The following is a 21,067-nucleotide window of genomic DNA, read 5'->3' on the forward strand; positions in this document are numbered from 1 at the left end:
AACAAGTGACTTTTCAGGCTGTTTGACATTTGTGGGTATCACAGCTGAATATGATCCTGTCCTCATGTGACCTGTGGCATGCAGTTTCCAGCAAGGTCAACGGACAGCATCAGGGATAATTATTACTTGCTTAATCCTGGACGTTTAAGCCAAATGTACCACTGCAACTGCGATTCCACCTGAGATCGGCTAACAATACGCATTATGAATTAGTCGTGGAAATATGTAGACAGTTTTGTTCAGTTGTGTGCTAACTTTACCAACTGAGCCATATGAAAATCACCAAATAATTTTTTACTGGAAAAATCAAGTGTGCATTACTTGATGGCCTAATTGTGTGTGGCAAGAGACACTGTATAGATCAACTTCAGATCAAGTTTCATGCTTAATTATGACTCCAGCTTGTACTGTTCTGCATAATATGTTTCTGATGATGGATGTGGCATTGAAGTAGACTTGGGGAGCCAAAGTAGTTTGTTAAATATCTTAACTTATGCTGAGTGAGAACTTTTATCAATAGACATTTCTTTCACATGCTAAACTAATGTAAACTAGACTTCATTTGCTCTTTATTTGCTCTTGGGCTGTGTTAGCCTCTGGTAAGGCCAGCATTTATTGCCCATTCCTAGTTGCCCTCAATATAGTGTTGAGCTGCTGCCTTGACTGCTGCAGTCCATGTGGTGCAGGTATACTCACAGTGGTGTTAGGGAGGAAGTTCCAGGATTTTGACCCAGTGACAGTGAAGGAAAAATTATATAGCTCCAAGTCAGAATGGTGAGTGAATTGGAAAGGTACTTGCAGGTATTGGTGTTCCTATGTGCCTGCTGCCCTTGCCCTTCTAGGTAGTAGAGGTTGCAGATTTGCAAGGTGCTGTGAAAGGAGCCTTGGTGAGTTGCTGCAGGACATCTTTTAGATGTTTCTGGTCAATGATAGCCCCCAAGGTGTGAATGGTGCAGGAAACAGCGATGGTAATGTCATTGAATGTCAGGGGGAGATGGTTAGATTTTCTCTTGTTGGAGATGATCAATACCTGGCACTTGCATGACACGAATGTCACTTGCCACTTATCAGCCCAAGCCTGAATGTTGCCAAGTCTTACTGCATGCAGGCATGGACAGCTTCAGAATCTGAGGAGCTCTGAATGGTACTGAACACTGTGCAATCATCAGCAAACACTCCCACTTTGGACCTTCTGTTTGAGGGAAGGTAATTTGATGAAGCATCTGACGAAGGTTGAACCTAGGATACTATTCTGAGGAAGTCCTGTAGGGTGACGATGATTGACCTTCAACAACCACATTATCTTTCTTTGTACTAGGTATGACCCCCAACCAGTAGAGCTTTCCCCCCGATTCCCATTGGCTTCAATTTTGCTAGGGCTCCTTGATGCTGCACTCAAAGTCAAATTCTGCCATGATATCAAGGGCTCGATCTTGCCTTTAGAATTTTTTTTTGTTTTTTTTTGTGCACGATTGGACCAAGCACATAATGAGGTCTGGAGCCAAGTGGCCCTGGCAGAACCCAAACTTTGCATCGGTCAGCAGGCTATTGCTGAAGTGTGGCTTGATAGCACTGTCGATGGTACCTTCCATCACTTTGCTAACAATTGAGAATGGATTGATAAGGTGGTAATTGGCTGGATTGAACTTGTCCTGATTTTTGTAGACAGGATATATCTGGGCAATTTTTCACGAGGTCTGAGAGATGCCTGTGTTATAACTGTACTGGAATAGCTTGGCTAAGGATACAGCTAGTTCTGGTGCACAAGCCTTCAGTACCTTAACTGGGGTGGTATCAGGTCCCTTAGCCTTTGCTGTATCAAATCCTTCAGCTGTTACTTGATATATTGTGGAGTGAATTGAATTGTCTGAAGACTGGCATTTATGATGGTGGGGATCTCGGTAGATGGAAGAGGTAGGTCATGCACTTGGTCCTTCGGGTTGAAGATGATTGTGAATGCTTCAGCCATGTCTTTTTGCATTGACATGCTGAGCTGCCCCGGCGTTGAGGATGATGATGTTTTTGTAGCCACCTCCTCTGGTTAATTGTTTAATTGCTACCCACCCATCATGACTGAATGTGGCAGGACTGCAGAGATTAGAGCTGATCCATTGGTTGCGGGATCGCTTAGCCTGATCTACAGCATGATGCTTCCACTGTTTCGCACGCATGTGGTCCTGTTTTGTGTTTTCACCAGGTTGGCACCTCATTTTTAGGTATGCGTGGTGCTACTCTTGGCACTCCTTATTGCACCAAGTGTTGATCTGCTGGGTCTTTTGGAATGGTAGAGAGAGGGATATGCTGGCCCATGAGATATCAGATTGTGGTTGAATACAATTCTGCAGCTGATGACAAACAATGCCTCATGGATACTTAAGTTTTGAGCTGCTAACTCTTTTGCGTCTAGTCATTTAACATGGTAGTAGTGCCATACAACATGATGGAGAGTGTCCACAAGGACAGTGTGGTGGTCTCTCCTACCAGTACTGTCATAGACTGATGCATTTGTGACAGGTAAATTTGGGAGGACGAGGTCAAGTAAACCTTTCCCTCTTACTGGTTCTCACTATCTGCCACAGCCCGAGTCTGGCAGATATTTCCTTCAGGAGTTGGCCAGCTTGGTCAGTCAGTGGTGTGGCTGCCGATCCATTCTTGATGATGGGCATTGAAGTCCTGAGTACATTCTGTGCCCTTGCTGCCCTCAGTGCTTCTTCCAAGTGGTGTACTGATTCATCAGCTAAGGGAGGGCGGTAGGTGGTAATCAGTTTTCTTGCCTTGTGTTTGACCTGATGCAGTGAGATGTCATGGGGTCTGGAGTCACTGTTGGACTCCCAGGACCGCTCTGTCCCCACTGTATATTGCTGTGCCACCAGTTCTGGTAGGTCTGTCCTGCCAGTGGGACAGGATATACCTAGGAATAGTGATGGAGAAGTCTGGAACATTTGACTGTAAGGTTTGATTTGGTGAGTATAAACATTGGCAGGCTGTTGCTTGCCTCATCTGTAGAACAGCTCTCCCATTTTGGTGCAAGTCCCCAGATGTTAGCAAGGAGGGCTTTGCAAGGTTGACTGGGCAGCTTGTACCTTTGTCATTTCTGGAGCCTGGGTTGATGCCAGGGGTCTGTCTGACTTAATTTTTTGACTTTTCTGTAACAGTTTGCTACAACTAGGCCACATATGTTGAGAGTCAATCTGGAGTCATATGAAGGCCAGACCATGTAAGGACTCCAGATTCCCTCCCCTAAAGGATGTTAATGAACCAGATCAATTTTTATGACAATCCAATAGTTTCATGATCATTATAGACTTTTATTACAGATTTATTAATTAACTGAATTTAAATTCCTTTAGCTCCAGTGGCAGGATTTGAACTCATATCTCCGAAGCATTAGTCCGGATTTCTGGATTCTACATTACTGTTATGATCCCAGCTGATGTTAATACTGGACAAGTCAGATCTTTGATACTTGACGCTAATCTAAATAAGTCCTAATCGTTACTGCAGTGCTATTTCAGAATTCTTCCATAATCATAATTTCTCTCGTTCTCAAAATTTTGTTCTAATTTCAGTGATCAAAACCACTGATCCCACAGCATTTCTATTTCTCTTGCAAATTGCACAAATGCCTGCTTAGTTTTCTTTCTTATGGTCCTAAACTTGAATTGATGAGCTTCAGGGACAAGCTCATAAGCATTAAGTATTGCCCTTTTAACTTCTTCATAGCCTGCAGATTGCTCTTCTGACAAACTACTGTGCCTAGCTGTACCTTTTGGGACACTTTAACATTATAAGGTCCAAACATCTTTTGGCCGCTTCAACTTCACAGCTATCTTTTCCAATGAGGTGAAATACCTTTCAACTCTACCCTGTGTAATTTTAGGCACGAAACAAAGATTTTTAGTTAAATCAAAATCCTCAGTGGAATCAGCTCATTCTCTGAACCACTATCTCTTCTTTCATCCTTTATTCTAATATTTTCTTTAGCCAAGTCATGTTGTCTGACTTCTTTCTCTTTGAAACTTGAACTCAAGCTTTTGCATTTCCACTTCTTTCTTTTTCTTTCTCCTCTATTGCCAGTTCAAGCTTCTGCTTTTCTCTATCTCTTTCTATCTCAAGCTGCTTCATTTGCAACTGAATCTTAGCTAACTTTAGCTGTGATAGTCAATTTCAGGTTTCTCTCCTTTTAATTCTAAATGCTGGGTAATTACTTTAATCATATCACCCTTGTGAAATCCTGCTTTTATTTCTACATTCAATTTACCTGCTAACTCTCTCAGTTTAGCCTTAGTCAAGGGTTTCAAATAATCCACTGTTACATTTTCTATTCCCAGAAAAGTCTTAGCAATAGTCAAAGCCATTTTTGAGTTCCAGCCAGTGTAATATACTTCACAGCAAATCCTGTTCCTATGCCCAGTACCTCCACATACTAATTTCTTTAAGGATTCATATATCCCACTTAAATTTAAGGATTTTTAATCCCGCAGGAGCCCCCACTTTGCTACGATCTCAGCTGATGTTAGTGCTGGACAAGTCAGATCCCAGAGTGAAACTTGTCTTGATAGGTCTGAACTTTTATTTTTTTTTTAGAAATACGTGGCGGTAAGCTAATGAACAAATTCATAGGAGCCTGCTAATGAACTTTTAATACAAAGGATAAAACATTTATTAAACAAGAAAAAAGAATTATATTATACCAGACAAAAAGGTTGGAAAGATCTCAATACAAACACAAGAAAATGATTCGAATATTCACTATTTTTTCACCCCAGCTATATGTGTACAGACGTACAAATTTGGAAAGATAAGGTAATTTACAATACCTATCTTATACTCCAATATTCAAGGTAAGTACTCGGTGCATGTGAATTAACAGGTGAACTGTGGTCAGGCACCCAACCCCAAAACAAGTGACAGATGCCGCCAAAACAGATTTCATGGATTTCTCAACAACCCACCCAGGAGCTTGTCACATCGTGAGCCAATCGGTCTCACTGAAATGCCGTCTTTCTCAAAAGGCTTTCCAATCTCCACATTTGAAGATCTCGCCATGGAATTCTCTCCAAAAGTCACTCCCACTTGGTCAGCTTCAATCAGGATCCACCTCCAGGGTTTCACTCTCGCCTTCTGAGATTCATTTACGCTCGATCACCGCGTATACTCAAGCTTCACCTTCCAAGGACACTTTCAGATTTTTGGCCGTGTCAAGCAGAACACCACTGCTCCGAAGGTTACCTTTGTCTTTACAGACTGCAGCACGGAGTCACCAACCATCACCTGCCTTCTCAGATATTCAGGATTTCTCTTAAGTTCACTTACTCCACGTTTGCTCCCCACAGCTTTCTCTCTTCAATTCGGAGCCTATTGCTCTGATCCTTTCTTTCAACTTAACAGGTTCTGTATCTGATTTCTGTCCATGTCCCTTACCTGGGACTGTCTTCTGGGACCTCCTTTCTGTCCCACTCCCTTGTTTTGAACCCTTTTGGTTTGGGAGCTTCTCCCTGTCCCCCTCCCCATGTCCTGCTCCCTGGGACACCCTCTTTGCAATGGTGCACCTCTTTGGATCCCTGACCTGTAATTTCATGCTGTTCCACTTTTCTTCTTATTCTTCTGCGCATGTGCGCAGGGCCGGTTCCTGGCTGAAGCATGTAAACATGAACTAATATATGCGGCCCTTTCCTGACCAGCACATGTGTGAAATCAGTGAGCTGTGCACGTGTGGCCATCTCCCAGCGCCCGGCGCATGTGAAGAAGACACGAAAACAGAAAAAGATTCAAACTGCGCATGTGCACCAGTTTCCAGCCAGCACGTGTGCAGAAGTTCCGAGGCCCGCTGGGAACTGGAGTTCCTGAACTCTGACTCTGATTTAAACTTAAGGTAAGATTTTTTTCCCCTTTTCTTTCATCACATTACCACCCTGCTACTGTCATCAAACATTAGATTACTTTCACAAGAAGGTCAAAACTTATAACTGTTTAAATAACTTCCGGTTAACACATTGTGCTGGGTTTATCTTGACAAGGTCATCCTTCAATATTTAGTTTGAGTCTGATCAGCTAGGTCAGGGGTGTGCTTCAGTTACTGAGAGCACTACTTTCATGTGGTAATTTATCCAAGGGCTGTATATATAAATCCCGAAGCAAGTAATATTCTTGATATACTTCTTTTGGAGACTATCCTGTAAAGATTTTATGAACTATTTGCCTTGGTTATGGGTCAAAGACTCCATTTAATCTGGCACAATGTAGGATAACTCTCTGGTCTTAATTTAAGTCCTGGTATGATATGGTGGTTTTCCGCACCTTAGTTCCATCTTTTGGTGTCATCTTGCCTCCATGATACCACTCTCTTGAAGTCAGAAAGTTGCTTGTTCATAAAAAGTGGGTTACAAGAGCTCATATATTGACAAAAAGTATTCATCATTCAACCCATTGTAGATGAATTCTCAAATGTGAAACTATGTTGTGTTAGAAGGATTTGTATGTAAAGTACCTTTAGGATGTTAGTGTTACCAGTTGTAATTTGCAGCTTGAATTTGCATCATGCTGCAAGTATGATCATTCATAGTGAATATTGAAAGAGCTGTAAAGTTGTCTGAGTGCTTTGCATTGGGCAGTACTAAAAGAGTAACAGGTCATGAGGAAACATTTTGTGGCATGCATACTTGGGACAGTTATTTGATATTGGAATCTTTAAGACAGCTTTACTTTGGCAGCTTTCCTGAGACCTTCCATCTCTTTCCACATTTGGAGCCAGGTTCTCAGACCATTGCTATATTTGCCCATCCACTTTCTCTGGCTATGCATTTTGCATGCTCTCCTGAGGAAATTAGCCTTGTATGCAAAAGAGAGCAGCCATCCTTCACCCTAGCCCATCTAATATGATTTCAAGGTAGCATTGGGAAATCTGTGAATGCAAAGGTAAGGACCCTCTATTTTAAATATAGCAGGATTCGCCACTTCCCGCTCTTTCTGCCTGAATGGCACAACAATATGAATGTTTACCCTTATAGTTTTTGACTATTATTGACTACTTGCCACTCTTCTAAAGCTGTCTAACTCTTGCTCTGTTATACTTCTGTGAGCAGCCCTCTGTTACCTTGCTCATACAATCTTTCATGTATGAGCCTAAATAAGTGTTAGTAGTTTATTCAGTTCTGCAGGTGCAACAGCTGAGCCCAGTCCTGTCCTAACAAGGTGACTTCACATGGGCAAGAGTTTCCCCGATGATGATCAGGGACCATGGTTGTTTCTTTATTTCCTCTTCTTAGCCTGGGGTGTGCCCAGCTGAGGCTTGCTACTTCAGGACAGTCTAGGAATTGAAGATAATATACTTTCAATGGTTGCTTTAGCATTGCACTAGGCATTGCTGTTACTGCCACTGGGGAACCACCAAAGAGATTATTAAGGGGCATGAAATCTTCAACTTCCTGATTAGAACTTATAGAAAGGGTAAGTTTTTGGTAACTTTATCCAAAGAATCAACAATACCTAGATGGTTATAATTTTGTGTAGGCTTCAAAAATAAGACGAAAGAAAAGAAAGACTTGTATTTACATTGTGCCTTATCACAGCACAGGGTAATGTCTCAGCACTTTAAAACCTTTTCTTTGAAATGCAGTTAATTGATGACAAATACATTAATAATTTTCACACAGTAAGACTCCATAAACAATAGTAAGATGGATAACCAGTTAATCAACTTTTAGTGGCAGTGAATCAGAGAGGAATGTTAACCAGAACAGTTTAATGGCTACATGAACAGGTAAAACCCCTTTTACATAGACTAATACAGCATTGAAGGAGGTGATTCAGCCCAATGTGGCTATCTTGGCTTTTTGGAAGATGTATCCTTTTATTACCACCTCTTTTATCTATTTTAATCTTATTAAATTTCTCTTCTACGTCTCCCTTTAATGTGATATTGAAAGTATTCTCTTGTTTAATAAAGACAAAGTAGGCATTTAGTACCTCGCTATGCTCTCTGCTTCCACACAATGTCCTTTATGTTCCCTAATTTACCCCATCCTTCCTTTTGACTATCCTATTACCCTTTACTAGTCATCCAAAGGTTGGTGCTCATTTAATACTGTGCTAATGTTACAGGTTTTGTTGTTAAATCTTCTTAAATCTAAAATCATAGATTTTGCTCTTAATCCTGCAGTGGGACTGGAACCTTGATTCAGACAATCTTATCAATTGAGCTGAAACGTGACTAATTTTGCAATTTTTTAACATCTAATTTTTGAGCTTAATTTATTGCATTCTTACGTATGTTATTTAGGTTGTCCCCTTAACTGTAAAACAAAATATTCACATATATAAGCTTAAGAGTATATATAACATATATAACCATAAGAGTACATGGGTTTATGATACATTCATGGTTACAGAATATTATATTTCCTTTACATTCAGTTAAATCATTTCATACTAAATAAGGCAAACTTGAGTTTGACCGATAATGCCAACATGCTTACAAATATTGGTCAGGGTATTTTAAGTTAAGTATCTTTCTCACTTTGAGGAACCAGTTTCCTTAGTTTGCTAACGTTTATAATGAACAGCATCCTCTAAAATGAAGCCCAATGGGTCTGCAATAAATTCAACCATACAAAATTCTTACCATGTATCATTCAGACTATCTTCAATGTATTTAGAAGAATGCTTTCTCGTATGGCACTTGTGCAACACTATCATTTATGTAATAATGTAACACGATATGTTTTCAGCTGGACATTTAATTTAAAAAAGAGGATTCTTTTGAGGGGTTTAAAATCCCAGGCCAGCCTGATCAATCAGATTCCTCGATACAAGAATGTCTAGGTCATTGCTGGGGACATGTTATTTTGTGCACTTGGGTGTTCACTGAGATGGATTGCTTAGATTCCTGACATGTTTGTGAAACTGATCTTGGCAGTCTAGTCAGTCCTTCCTGTTGAAACTTTGAATTCATTCCTTTCATTTTGTTGATATTAATATTTTCACACACATTGGAGTTTCTCTCAAAAGATAATCGGATTTCCATCTGCAATATTTAGATGGACTACTTATATTATGGATTGATGCAGTAAAGCAACAGCCAATACTGTTGTTAACTACATTGGGAGACTTATGGATATTATGAAAAATATCTGCACACTTAGGCTGATGAAGTAACTCACAAGTGACTTAATTCACAAGAGGATCAGTTTAATGGTAGCTATTCTAAGGGTGTCTTAATACTCCCCATTATATCATGTAAACTGCCTCTCACCTCTTTTTCTAAGGTGCCTGGCTATATCATCATGAAGTCCACTGCTCATATATTTAAACTATCTGACAACTGATTTCAGTATCTAACCCTGTGATCCATGAAGCATTTATATGAAACTGAAGATTGTTGGCTTGTGATCTTACCGTTAACACTTACTATACAGTCAGCTGTAGTGTAATGAAAGGTATGTGCACACAGACCCCTTCTCAAAAAATCCTGAATATTCAGAGCTCAGATTGTAATCTTTACTTTTAGATGATAAATGCATTTTCTGCTAAATGTAAGCTTCCCTAGGCGCAGAAGTGTGGTATATCTTGATCATTAAATAGGAAGCATGGGAAACTGATCCACATTCACAAAATTTGCACTTAATACTTCTGCTTTTGCTTTCTTAATGTGTAACATTTTTAAGTCAATATAGGCAGGTGAGACTGCAAATGTACTGCCTGTAGAACAATATTAAAATGCATGTTAAAGTAATTGTTTGGGTCTCTGATTATTTCAGAGAATGTTGGACAAAGAAAATTATTTCGATAAGCTATCAACAACCCATACAACATACTTCCTTTCCTGAAAGGCAGGCCTAATTCCAGGGTTGTGTTAATGCTGCTATGTAAACAAGTCACTAGGACATGTCAAGACAAAGCCCAAAATTATTCTCTTGTTCAGTCTTTTGCCTCTAAGAAAGGGAGAGCTGCATTTATGCAAGTTCTGCATAAGCTCTGGCCCCCATAGGCATTATGTATTTAGAGCATGGCTGAGTGTAAATTGTGCGAAACTGTAAGCAGCTTTCCTTGTCTTGTCTTTTTGTATTTTTATCCAGAATGAATTATACTTCACAATGCACAAAATTTAGGTTTATGTTCTGTATTAATCATTGTAGTTGTTGAATGGATAGGCAAAAATTTGGCTAAAATGAGAAGTACCCTGGTAGCTTAATGATGTATGGTGCAGCTATACTGCTGCTCTGGACTTGGTGATCTACATACTTACGAACAGAAGAATTAGGAAAATAAGTAGGCCATTCAGCCCCTCAAACCTGCTCTGCCATTTGATGAGATCATGGCTAATCTGACTGGCCTCAATTCCACTTTCCTGTCTACCCCCTATACCCTTTTACTCCCTTGTCAATCAAGAATCTAACTCAGCCTTAAAAATATCCTTAAAGGAATACTTTAATCCTTAAAGGATGACAGGGAACCTTTTGTGTTACTGAGTTGCTGGATGTGACTTATATGTAACTTTTTAAAAGCAGGTGAAGTGCGTACATGCAATGGGAATTGGAGTCATGCTTGATGACAGCTATGGTGAATTTATAATGTGTGTTGCACAGCAACATTGGTAGTATTAGGTAAAAAGAGGTTCAGTCATTGAACTCTGCTTATCCATTAGCTGCACCTAACATAGTCAATGGCTTGTATGCTTTTCAAGTTTAAAATCTTTTTAGATATAGTGACCACTGCATTGGATTACAACACGCAAGCTTTCAGTCTCTGGGGTTTGTTGTATACAATCGTTGAAAGAACTGGGTTCAAAGGGAATGCCTTGTTTTTAAAGTCATGGAAGTAAAAATACAAGTTCATGCTGACTGCGGATTCTATGCAGTTCTTCTGATACAAGCATTCTCTGCTATTAATAGTAAAATAGATGTATGGACACACAAATTATATTCATTGAGACAAATTTTCACTTGTGGCATATGGATCCATAGAATGATGAGATATGGATTTGTACTCTAATTTTTTTCGTAATCTAATTCAGGCTGCACAATGAATGACAATTTATATTTATATAGTGCCTTTAACATAAAACTTCCCAAGGTGCTTAACAAGAGCATTATAAAACAAAATATAATACTGAGCCACATAAGGAGATATTAGTTCAGATGACCAAAAATTTGGTCAAAGAGGTAAGTTTTAAGGAGTGTCTCAAAGGAAGAAAGTGAAGTAGGGAGGCAGAAGTATAGGGAACATATTTCAGAGGTCAGGGCCTAGGCTCCTGAAGATGCAACCACCAATGGTTGAGCGTTTTAAATTGGGGGTGCTCAAACAGCCAGAATTGATTGAGCCTAGGCATTCTGGAGGGTTCTGGAGCTGGAGGAGATTACAGATATAGGGAGTGGTGAGGCCATGGAGGGATTTGAAAACAAAGATGAGAATTTTAAAATCAAGGTGTTGTTTGACCAGGAGCCAAAGGAGATCAAACACAGGAGTATTTGTTAACAGGTTTTACTGCGAGTTATGAAACGAGCAGTAGTTTTAGATAACCTCAAGTTTATGGAGGGTTGAATGAGGGAGATCAGCCAGGCGTGCATTGGAATTGTCAAACTTGGAGGGAACGAAGGCGTGAATGAAGGTTGTAGCAGCAGATGAGCTGAGGCAGGACAAAATGGGGCAATGTTATGGAGGCTGAAATGAGCAATCTTATTGGTTGAAAGACTGCCCTTGACATCAAGGCAGCATTTGACCGAGTATGGCATCAAGGATTCCTAGCAAAGCTGGAGTCAGTGGGAATCTGGGGGGAAACTGTCCACTGGTTTGAGTCATACCTAGCACAAAGAACGATGGTTGTGGTTGTTGAAGGTCAGTCATCTCAGTGCCAGGACATCACTGCAGGAGTTCCTCAGGGTAGTGTCCAAGGCTCAGCCATCATCAGCTGCGTCATCAATGACCTTCATTCCATCATAAGGTCAAAAGTGGGGATGTTCGCTGATGATTGCACAATGTTCAGCACCATTCGTGACTCCTCAGGTACAGAAGCAGTCCATGTCCAAATGCAACAAGTCCTGGACAATATCCAGGCTTGGGCTGACAAGTGACAAGTAACATTCGCGCCACAGAAGTGCCAGGCAATAACCATCTCCAACAAGGGAGAATCTAACCAACGCCTCTTGACATTCAATGGTATTATGATCACTGAATCCCCACTATCAACATCCTTGGGGGTTACCATTGACCAGAAACTGAACTGGACTAGCTGTATAAATAACGTGGTTACAAGAGCAGGTCAGAGGCTGGGAATTCTGTGGTAATAACTCACCTCCTGACTCGCCAAAGCCTGTTCACCATCTACAGGGCACAAGTCAGGAGTGTGATGGAATACTCACCACTTGTCTGTATGAGTGCAGCTCCAACAACACTCAGGAAGCTTGACACCATCCAGGACAAAGCAGCCAGCTTGATTGGCACACATCCACTCTCTCCACCACCAATGCACAGTGACAGCAGTTTGTACCATCTACAAGATGCACTGCAGCAATTCATTAAGGCTCCTTAGACAGCACCTTCCAAACCTATGACTGCTACCATCTAGAAGGATAAGGGCAGCAGATGCACGGCAACACCCCACCTGAAAGATCCCCTCCAAGCCACACACATCCTGACTTGGAACTACATTGCCGTTTCTTCACTGTTGCTGGGTCAAAATTCTGGAACACTCTCCCTGACGGCTTTGTGAGTGTACCTACATCACAGGGACTGCAGCAGTTCAAGATGGCAGCTCACCACCACCTTCTCGAGTGTAATTAGGGATGGGCAATAAATGCTGGCCTAGCCAGCAACGCCCACATTCCATGAATGAATTTTAAAAAATGAGGTTGAAACTTATCATGGAGTCAAACATGACACCAAGTTTGCAAACAGTCTGGTTTAATCTCAGATACTTGCCAAAGGGAGGGATGGAGTCGGTATCTAGGGAACGGAGTTTTGAATGGGGACTAAAAAACAATGGCTTCATTCTTCTCGATATTTGGAGGAAATTTCTGTTCACCCAGTACTGGATGTCAGATAAGGAGCCTGATAATTTAGCAAAAGTGGAAGAATCAAGAGTGATGTGGTGGTGCAGTAGAGCTGGATGTTGTCAGCGTACATATGAAAATTAATGCTGTGCCTTTGGATGATGTCACCAAGGGGCAGCATGTAGATGCGAAACAAGAGGGATCCAAGAACAGATCCTTGGGGGCAGCAGAGGTAACATTGTGGGAGTGAGAAGAGAAATCATTGCAAGTGATTAAATTGATAAGAAAGGAACCATGTGAGAGCAGTCCCACCCAGCTGGACAATAGTGGAGAGGCAGTGGAGAAGGATCATGTGGCCAACCATGTCAGTAGCTGTAGACAGGGTCGAGAAGGATGAGGAGGGAAAGTTTACCTTTGTCACAGTCACATAGGGTGACATTTGTGACTTGGATAAGAGTTGTTTTGGTACAGTGACAGAGATGGAAACCTGATTTGCGGGATTCAAATATGGAGTTCCGGGGAAGGATTGGAATGAATTTGGGAGGCAACTACATGTTCAAGGAATTTGCAGAAGAAAGGAAGGTTCGAGATAGATGGTAGTTTGAAAGGATGGTGGAGTCAAGGGTTGGTTCCTTGAGAGGGGTGATGACAGAAAATTTGAAGGAGAAAGGGCAGAACCTGAAAAAAAAAGTGTTAATGATGGCAGCTAACACAGTGACCAGGAATGGCAGTTGGGTTATCAACAGCTTAGTAGGAAATAGGATCAAGGGAGCAGGAGGTGGGTCTCATGGGCAAGAAAGATGCGAGTTCAGGGCTAGGGCAGGAGGGAGCATTTTAGGAGATTTAGGCAGGCGAAGTACTGAATAGGAAAAGCAAAGCAATGTGAAAATAAATCACGCTTAGTGCTTTCGACCCACCATCCATCAAACCATTTGAAATTAACATGAGTAACAGATTGCAAATAGGTTACATGTGTGTTGCCTGGTTCAGGGAATGGTAAGAACAATGAGGCAAAAATAACTAGCAGAGTTGAAGAATAAATAGTCAGTTGGTATTTAATATTTTAATCATGCAGTATTACCAAAGAGCTTTACATTGGTGAAGATTTTTACAACTTTATATTCAAATATCTAACTTTTTTGTCTTTATTTAGACCACCAATGGTGTAACGACACGTGACGAGGAAGAAATCAGTGAAGTACAAGAAGATGACCGAGAGATGTTCTCAGACCAGTTGGCAAGTATAGGCATGCTAGGAAGAATAGCAGCAGACCACTGCATACCACTTCTTATAAGGTAGGTTGCTAATTTATTATTACAAGAATTTATCACACGATTGACTTAAAATAAATTATCATCTCCATCTTAAATTCATATGGCCATCTCTATAATGCTCATTTTGGGAAATGTTCAGAAATGAGTTTTAAATGGAATTGGTTGCTGCCTCATAACTTGAGGCAAAAGTATATCGAGTGTGTGTTCTGGGAAGTTACACTGCTTCCATTTATTCTTTCCTTGACCAATCCGATTGAGAAGAGATCCTTTTTTGTTTGCCTTTTTTTTAAGTCTCTTCCTGAAGACATTGCCTGGGGTACTATAACATTGGTAGTCTCTCTCCAGCATCATGCCCAGGTGGCAATTATTAATATGTCAGCCGTAATACCGAGTGCTGAAGGGCTATCCATTCATGGGAAGCATCATAGCCAAACAAAATTCTGACCTAACCTGACATCTATGTGCCACACCTCAGGATTTGCTGAAAACCGTTTGGAGTGAAAACCTAGGCCTATTTTCCCATCTTTAACCAAGACTAGTTGTAATAACTTATATTTTACAAAACACCTTTGCCATAGCAAAAAGTTCAAAGATACTTCACTTCATTTTCATTTTGAGGTACCTTACTAATGCCCTAATCTAGATCATCTAACTCAATAGTTTGAGGATTGAATCTGGAACGTTTGGAGCAGAGGACAATATAATAGGTCTCTGGGGAGAGGGCAAGGCAACGTGATTACTTTGGATTTCTCTGGAAAAGGGCAGGTATAGACACAATGGGCCAAGCTATGTTGTATGCTTCCATAGTTCTATCAAAGTGACTGCAATACCAGCCTAGCTCTGAATTCCTAAGAACAAATATTGGGCCAGAATTTCCAAGGAGTGGCAATCACAATGGGATTGCCACTCTGCTCCTTTTTACTTTTCCAGGCCAGGAGCTGCACATTTCCTGCCCGCTCTGCCAAACCAGGCCTAGTGAGAAATGTGAAGTGTACCTGGCTCAGGACTCCTTCCAGTGTAGGGCAGCAGATTCGGCGGAAGTGAAGCCACGTCCCCTTTTTTGCACACTAACTGCTGTAAAGCAGGTAAGTTTAAAAGTCCCAGCCACTTTGAGAAGCCAAGGAGAAAGTAAGAGCATGGGGATCAGGGTGGAGAGGGGTCGCATGGTCAGTCAGGGGAGGGGGGTTGAGGGGGTAGAATAGGCTTGGGTGGGTGTTAGGGTTGGGGGGTGTGGTGCGTGCGTGTATCTGATGGTCAGTTGAGAGGTCGGCAGAGTAAACCAGAGGTGGGGTGTCAGGGTGGGGGAATCAGCGGTTAGTGGTGGAGTAGGGAGTCCCCCAGTGCATCTTCTGCGGTCACTCCTGGCCCCCACCCCCCTGCAGGGAATGTAAGTTCTGGGACATTAGAAATAATCTTTTATGAAATGCAACTAGACAGATGTCTGAATTGTCAGCCTTCCATTGTCCCTTTATATGTGTACATAGAAGAACCAGCTAGTGTAGTTAGCGGGATTGGGACATTCGACTGGCACAGACAAATAAGGGGTGTAGTGAGGCTGTAATCCGATCCCATCAAATAGGAATGGTTTTATAGCGCAGACAATGCAAACAACTCCAAAAAGCAAGCACATTTCCTATAATGTGTTGGACCTGATGACCTTCAGGAATTGAGCAACATGTACGTTCAGACAGCACATGGAACATCATGTAGAGGATTATCAAAAAAAAGTTCTTCTGAAACTGAGATAAAAATGAACCTGAATATTTTTGAATTCTAACATTTCTTGTTTTCTCCTCTTATTAAGTCATTAAATGTATATTATGGGGAGATGGTGGCATAGTGGTAATGTCACTGGACTAATAATCCAGAGATTCAGACTAATGCTCTGGGACATGGGTTCAAATTCCGCCATGATAGCTGGTGAAATTTAAATTCAATTAATAAAACCTGCAATTAAAAAGCTAGTCTCGGTAATAGTGATCTTGAAACTGTTGCTGATTGTCGTAAAAACCCAGCTGGTCCTTGAGGCAAGGAAATCTGCCGTCCTTTACTGGTCCGGCCTACATGTGACTCCAGACCCACAGTAGTGTGCTTGACATTTAACTGCTCTCTGAAATGACCTAGCAAGCCACTCCATTCAAGGGTAATTAGGGATGGGCAACAAATGCTGGCTGTGCCAATGACTCCCACATACGATGAAAGAATAAATATGTTTTAAAAAGTCATTAAATTGATAGGTTAACAGACAGTAATCATCTATGGCAATGATGCCCAATAAGTTAGCTGTTAGCCACATGTGGTTAATTGGAAATCCAGATGGAGCTAATTGCATATTTGATTCATAAATTTAAAAAATGTGTAATGGACACCTGTGTTGGGATGTGATCTAATTACTCATGTTTGCACAGCATATTTTGTTGCGATCCCTATAGAGGCCTAAAACTTTTTAAAAGATATTTGTGCTCCCAGTGACCAACTTAAAGGAATTTCAAGTTTTAAGACTTTTGCTGTAGCAAACAAACTAAAAACAACATTGATTAAACATTACTTGGTAGGCAGCTAATTCTCTTTATGTTTTAACGAAACTGATAACTCCACACTGCATACATATCACAGAGAATATACATTACAGCATGCTCACCACAGGATTACAGACTTTATAGGAAACAGTCCACGGTCACTCCCAGCTTCCAGTGGGTTCACGTCTCCACTTTGCCGAGCCAGTAATGTCAAATGAACGTTGAAAGATACTTCCCTCTGGTTTTGGAGAACTTCCAAGCTGACTACCAATTGTAAGGTCTGCTTCCAGCCTCGCCAAGGCAAATCTTCCCGAGTCTTTAGAGTGCCTTTGGATGCATCTCTTTTACCAGAGACTGTCCTACCTCTCGCATTCCACCTGGTAGTTTACAGTGAACTCAGAGCTGCCTTCTCTCTGACCACGCCAGCTGCAGCCTTTTACCTCTGTGAGACCTCTCTCTCGCGCTCCCCCTTGCTCCAAAAACTGAGATCGAATGTCTGTCCACAGTTAGTCCAATTGCTCCTGCCTTTGTTTTCAAATGTGAACATGTTTCACCTTGCTCCAATAGCCAGCCACTCAAAAAGGGCACATCTTGGCAAAAGACATAATCTGCAACTGTGTTCTGAATGGAGAGGGAGGGCCAGTCGGTTGCACCTAATTGTGCAAGTTATCATTCTCAACAATCGTTCTGATCAAGTGAAAGAGTAAAATTGTCGCTTGAAACTGTTGGACGAAAGCCTAGAAGCTGTAAGAAGTACTGTCTGACAGAAGCAGTCCATGCACATATGCAGCAAGACCTGGACAACATTCAGGCTTGGGCTGTTAAGTGACAAGTAAGATTCGTTCCACACAAGTGCCAGGCAATGGCCATCTCCAACAAGAGAGAATCCAATCATTTCCCCATGGCATTCAATGGCATTACCATCGCTGAAACCCCCACTATCAACATCCCTGGGGTTACCATTGACCAAAAACTGAACTGGACCAGCTATATAAATACTATGGCTACAAGAGCAGGTCAGATGCTGGGAATTCTGCAATCAGTAGCTCTCCTCCTAACCCCTCAAAGCCTGTCCACCAGCTACAAGGCATAAGTAAGGAGTGTGATGGAATACTCTGCACTTGCCTGGATGAGAGCAGCTCCAACAACACTCAAGAAGTTCGACACCATCCCGACAAAGCAGCCCACATGATCCACCTTCAACATCAGTTTCCACCACCACCGATACACAGTGGCAGTAGCGTGTACCATCTGCAAGACTGCAGGAACTCGAGGAAGGCTTTGTCGACAGCACTTTCCAAACTTGTGACTCCTACCACCTAGAAGGACAAGGGCTGCAGATGTGTGGGAATACCACCACCTGCAAGTTCCCCTCCAAGCCACACACCATCCTGACTTGGAACTACATTGCCATTCCTTCACTGGTGCTGGGTCAAAACCCTGGAATTCCCTCCCTAGCAGCACCATGGGCATACCTTCAACACATGGACTGCAGCAGTTCAAGAAGGCAGCTCATCACCACCTTCTCAAGGGCAATTAAGGATGGGCAATAAAAATGCTGGCCTTGCCAGCGACACCCATATTCCGTAAAAGAATAAAAAAAATACATACCTGTATTCTAATCTTTGAAAAGGAAAGACCGCAACATTTAGCATTGAATGGTGCCAGATACTAAGTAAATATATTTGTGAAGTACATTTGCCTGTATTGCGAGTGAAGCATTTTGTGTTAAAATGATGTTTCCATTACATGTGACTACCGTTTTCTACTGGACAATATTGATCTATGTAAAGATAAATAATCCAGAACCAAGGTGATTATTGATCTGAATGTTCGATCGAGTTTTAAATAAGATGATTCAATAACTGTATAATCTCTATACTTTAAACTTTGTAAATACTAGAGCATTTTTTAATAAGAGCTATGAAGGAATAAGTGATAAATATTAGTTTTTGATTTTAGTCATGACTATGTAATGTGATAAATTTTTGTTTGTCCCTTTCTTTCTCCCATACACTTTTTTTTCTTGGAAACCTGTTCCAGTGTTTCTGTCAGTGTTCCTTTATATTCACCTTTGTAATAGCATAACAATAGCACCCAGGGTGATTTGTCCACCTTGTAAGAGTGCAATTGAGATAGTCAGTCATGCGTCCTACATCTTGTCCCCCTCTGTACAGTGTGTTACAGCCAGCCCCTGGAACAAATATCAATTGCCATTTTTTAATAACCTTTAGAGATTCCTTATGTGCACATTTGGGGATTAAATGCCAATGAATTGATTCTGTAATTTGATAAACTTGATTTTTCTTTTGCCTCATGCAGTTTATTGGAAGATAGAGTAACAAGACTTCATGGCCAGTTACAAAGGCAACAACAGCAGTTTCTTTCATCACCAGGGCCAGCAACATTGGATAATAAAGTACTGGATGATTTGTATGAGGATATTCATTGGCTACTTTTAGTCACAGGTAGGTTCACTACTAAGTATATCGTGACGAACCTTGCGCTTTGGGAAAAGCCTGTATTTTCTTTTTGTGAAGGTTCTTCACAAAGTGAAACTAAGATAACTGTGGCATTGAGGTTATTAGATTTCTGATAAGTTAAACTCTGGCTGAGGTTGTTATGGGATAGAAGCTTTAAATAAAAAGGCGAATAAAGCTAATTGGGATATCTAATTACAGCTTGGGGTTCTGCAGCTGGGAGAAGAAAACAGTTGCAGAAAGAAGACAGACACATCCTAGTGAAGAAACAGGGAGAAGTCTCTGAGAATAGGACAGGAACTATGAAACTGTGGGTGTAAGGGAGCTGAGGTGGAAAGTCATAGCAGCTACTGAAGGAGACCAAAAAGGCAGATTCCAAGAGCTGAGCATTGAGGCTGGGAAAGATGTAACCTTTGGGGGCCATTGGAAATCGGATGTGGTGAAACTGCTGTCAGAAGGGACTTGGGGCCTACTTCCTGTCTAAGTAAAGGAACTGAATCCCCACCTGGGAAATGCAGAGGGCTGTGGGGCTCAGTAACTGAGTTTAATGATGAGGGGTGGGAGTGCTTGTAGCTTTGTACAACATATCTTTGTTGTATCGATGATTTAGAGTGACATTTTCCTGTTTATTTGAAGTATCATTTGCCTGTTAATATTTAAATTGTGTTGATTTTGATTTGTTACTGTAAAAGTTTTAGAAGTTGAAATTTTGTCCATTGGTTTTCTTTCCATTGGCATTGTGGGAATTCCTTTCTTTTTAAAAAAAAGTCTCTATGGGGATTGTAATAATTTAAATATGAAAGAAAAAGACTAATGGGTGTTTATATTTATCTTTATTAAAAAGAAGGCTGTGTAAATTAAACCAAGTGACTTGGCAGTTCTTTAAAAAGAATTTTAAATTTGCTAATCACCAAACAAGTCAATTTTCTTTAACCTTTGGTCTGTTTAGCACTCTCCTTAAAATGATCATTTCAGACCATGTGTACTAACATAACAACCTATTGTAGAGTAGCCAAAAAGTTTAAATGTATGTTGTTTGCTGGAGTAGAGTTCATTTTAGTTAACTATGGAAGAATGCTCTTTAGAGAGCAAAAGTAGCTGCAGTGCAAGGTGGCCATTTCATAAGCATTTCAAGGAGTCAAATTACTTGAAAAAGGAATGTACACAACATTTTGGATTGTAAAAAGCAATGCTATGTATGGATTTGTATTGTTGGTATGAATATCTCTGTTTGTAGGTAGGAAGTTGGTGCTTTTATAACCAAAGTACTTGGGAGAATCTTGACATGGAAAACAACGCATATGGAGAGAAAGTCTGCTTTAAACTGTATTCCTTAATTGCATGATCTTCTCTCTGTATAATGAAATATTTTGTTATATGAAATTCACTTTGGTTTATGTTCATTGTCGCTTGTCAAGATAAATGAAATAAATTAATTTTACAGAATGCTAAACCGTACTTGTAACCTGGTATCTTTGTTAATGTTGCTAGGCTACCTCTTAGCTGATGATACTCAGGGAGAGACTCCTCTTATACCTCCAGAAATAATGGAATATTCCATTAAGCATGCCACTGAAGTTGACATTAACACAACACTTCAGATTCTGGGTTCCCCAGGGGAAAAAGCTTCCTCTATTCCAGGATGTAACAGAACAGATTCTGTGATTAGGTAAGAGTTGATTTTTTTTTTTAAGTGATATGATTGGAAGAAAGGTTGCTATGCATATAGTTTTCACTCAAAATCTTTCTAAAATTAGCTGTAATCACTGAGAAAATTAGAAACTGCTATCTTGTTCCACCCAAA

General features: G+C 40.8%; 1 protein-coding gene across 2 annotated transcripts in view; it reads left to right on the top strand.

Annotated features, from left to right (window-relative positions):
- The window catches only part of xpo4 (exportin 4), a 170,026-nt gene that overhangs the window by 102,065 nt on the left and 46,894 nt on the right, over nucleotides 1–21,067 (top strand). For both annotated transcript variants that reach the window (XM_078545457.1, XM_078545458.1), the window contains exons 11-13: nucleotides 14,143–14,285; nucleotides 19,106–19,251; nucleotides 20,755–20,932. In XM_078545457.1, the coding sequence (XP_078401583.1) occupies nucleotides 14,143–14,285; nucleotides 19,106–19,251; nucleotides 20,755–20,932 (467 nt within the window). The remainder of the gene's footprint in view (nucleotides 1–14,142; nucleotides 14,286–19,105; nucleotides 19,252–20,754; nucleotides 20,933–21,067) is intronic.

This window comes from Cetorhinus maximus, chromosome 7 (genome assembly GCF_964194155.1).
Source record: "Cetorhinus maximus chromosome 7, sCetMax3.hap1.1, whole genome shotgun sequence".
In the NCBI taxonomy this organism is placed as follows: Eukaryota; Metazoa; Chordata; class Chondrichthyes; order Lamniformes; family Cetorhinidae; genus Cetorhinus; species Cetorhinus maximus.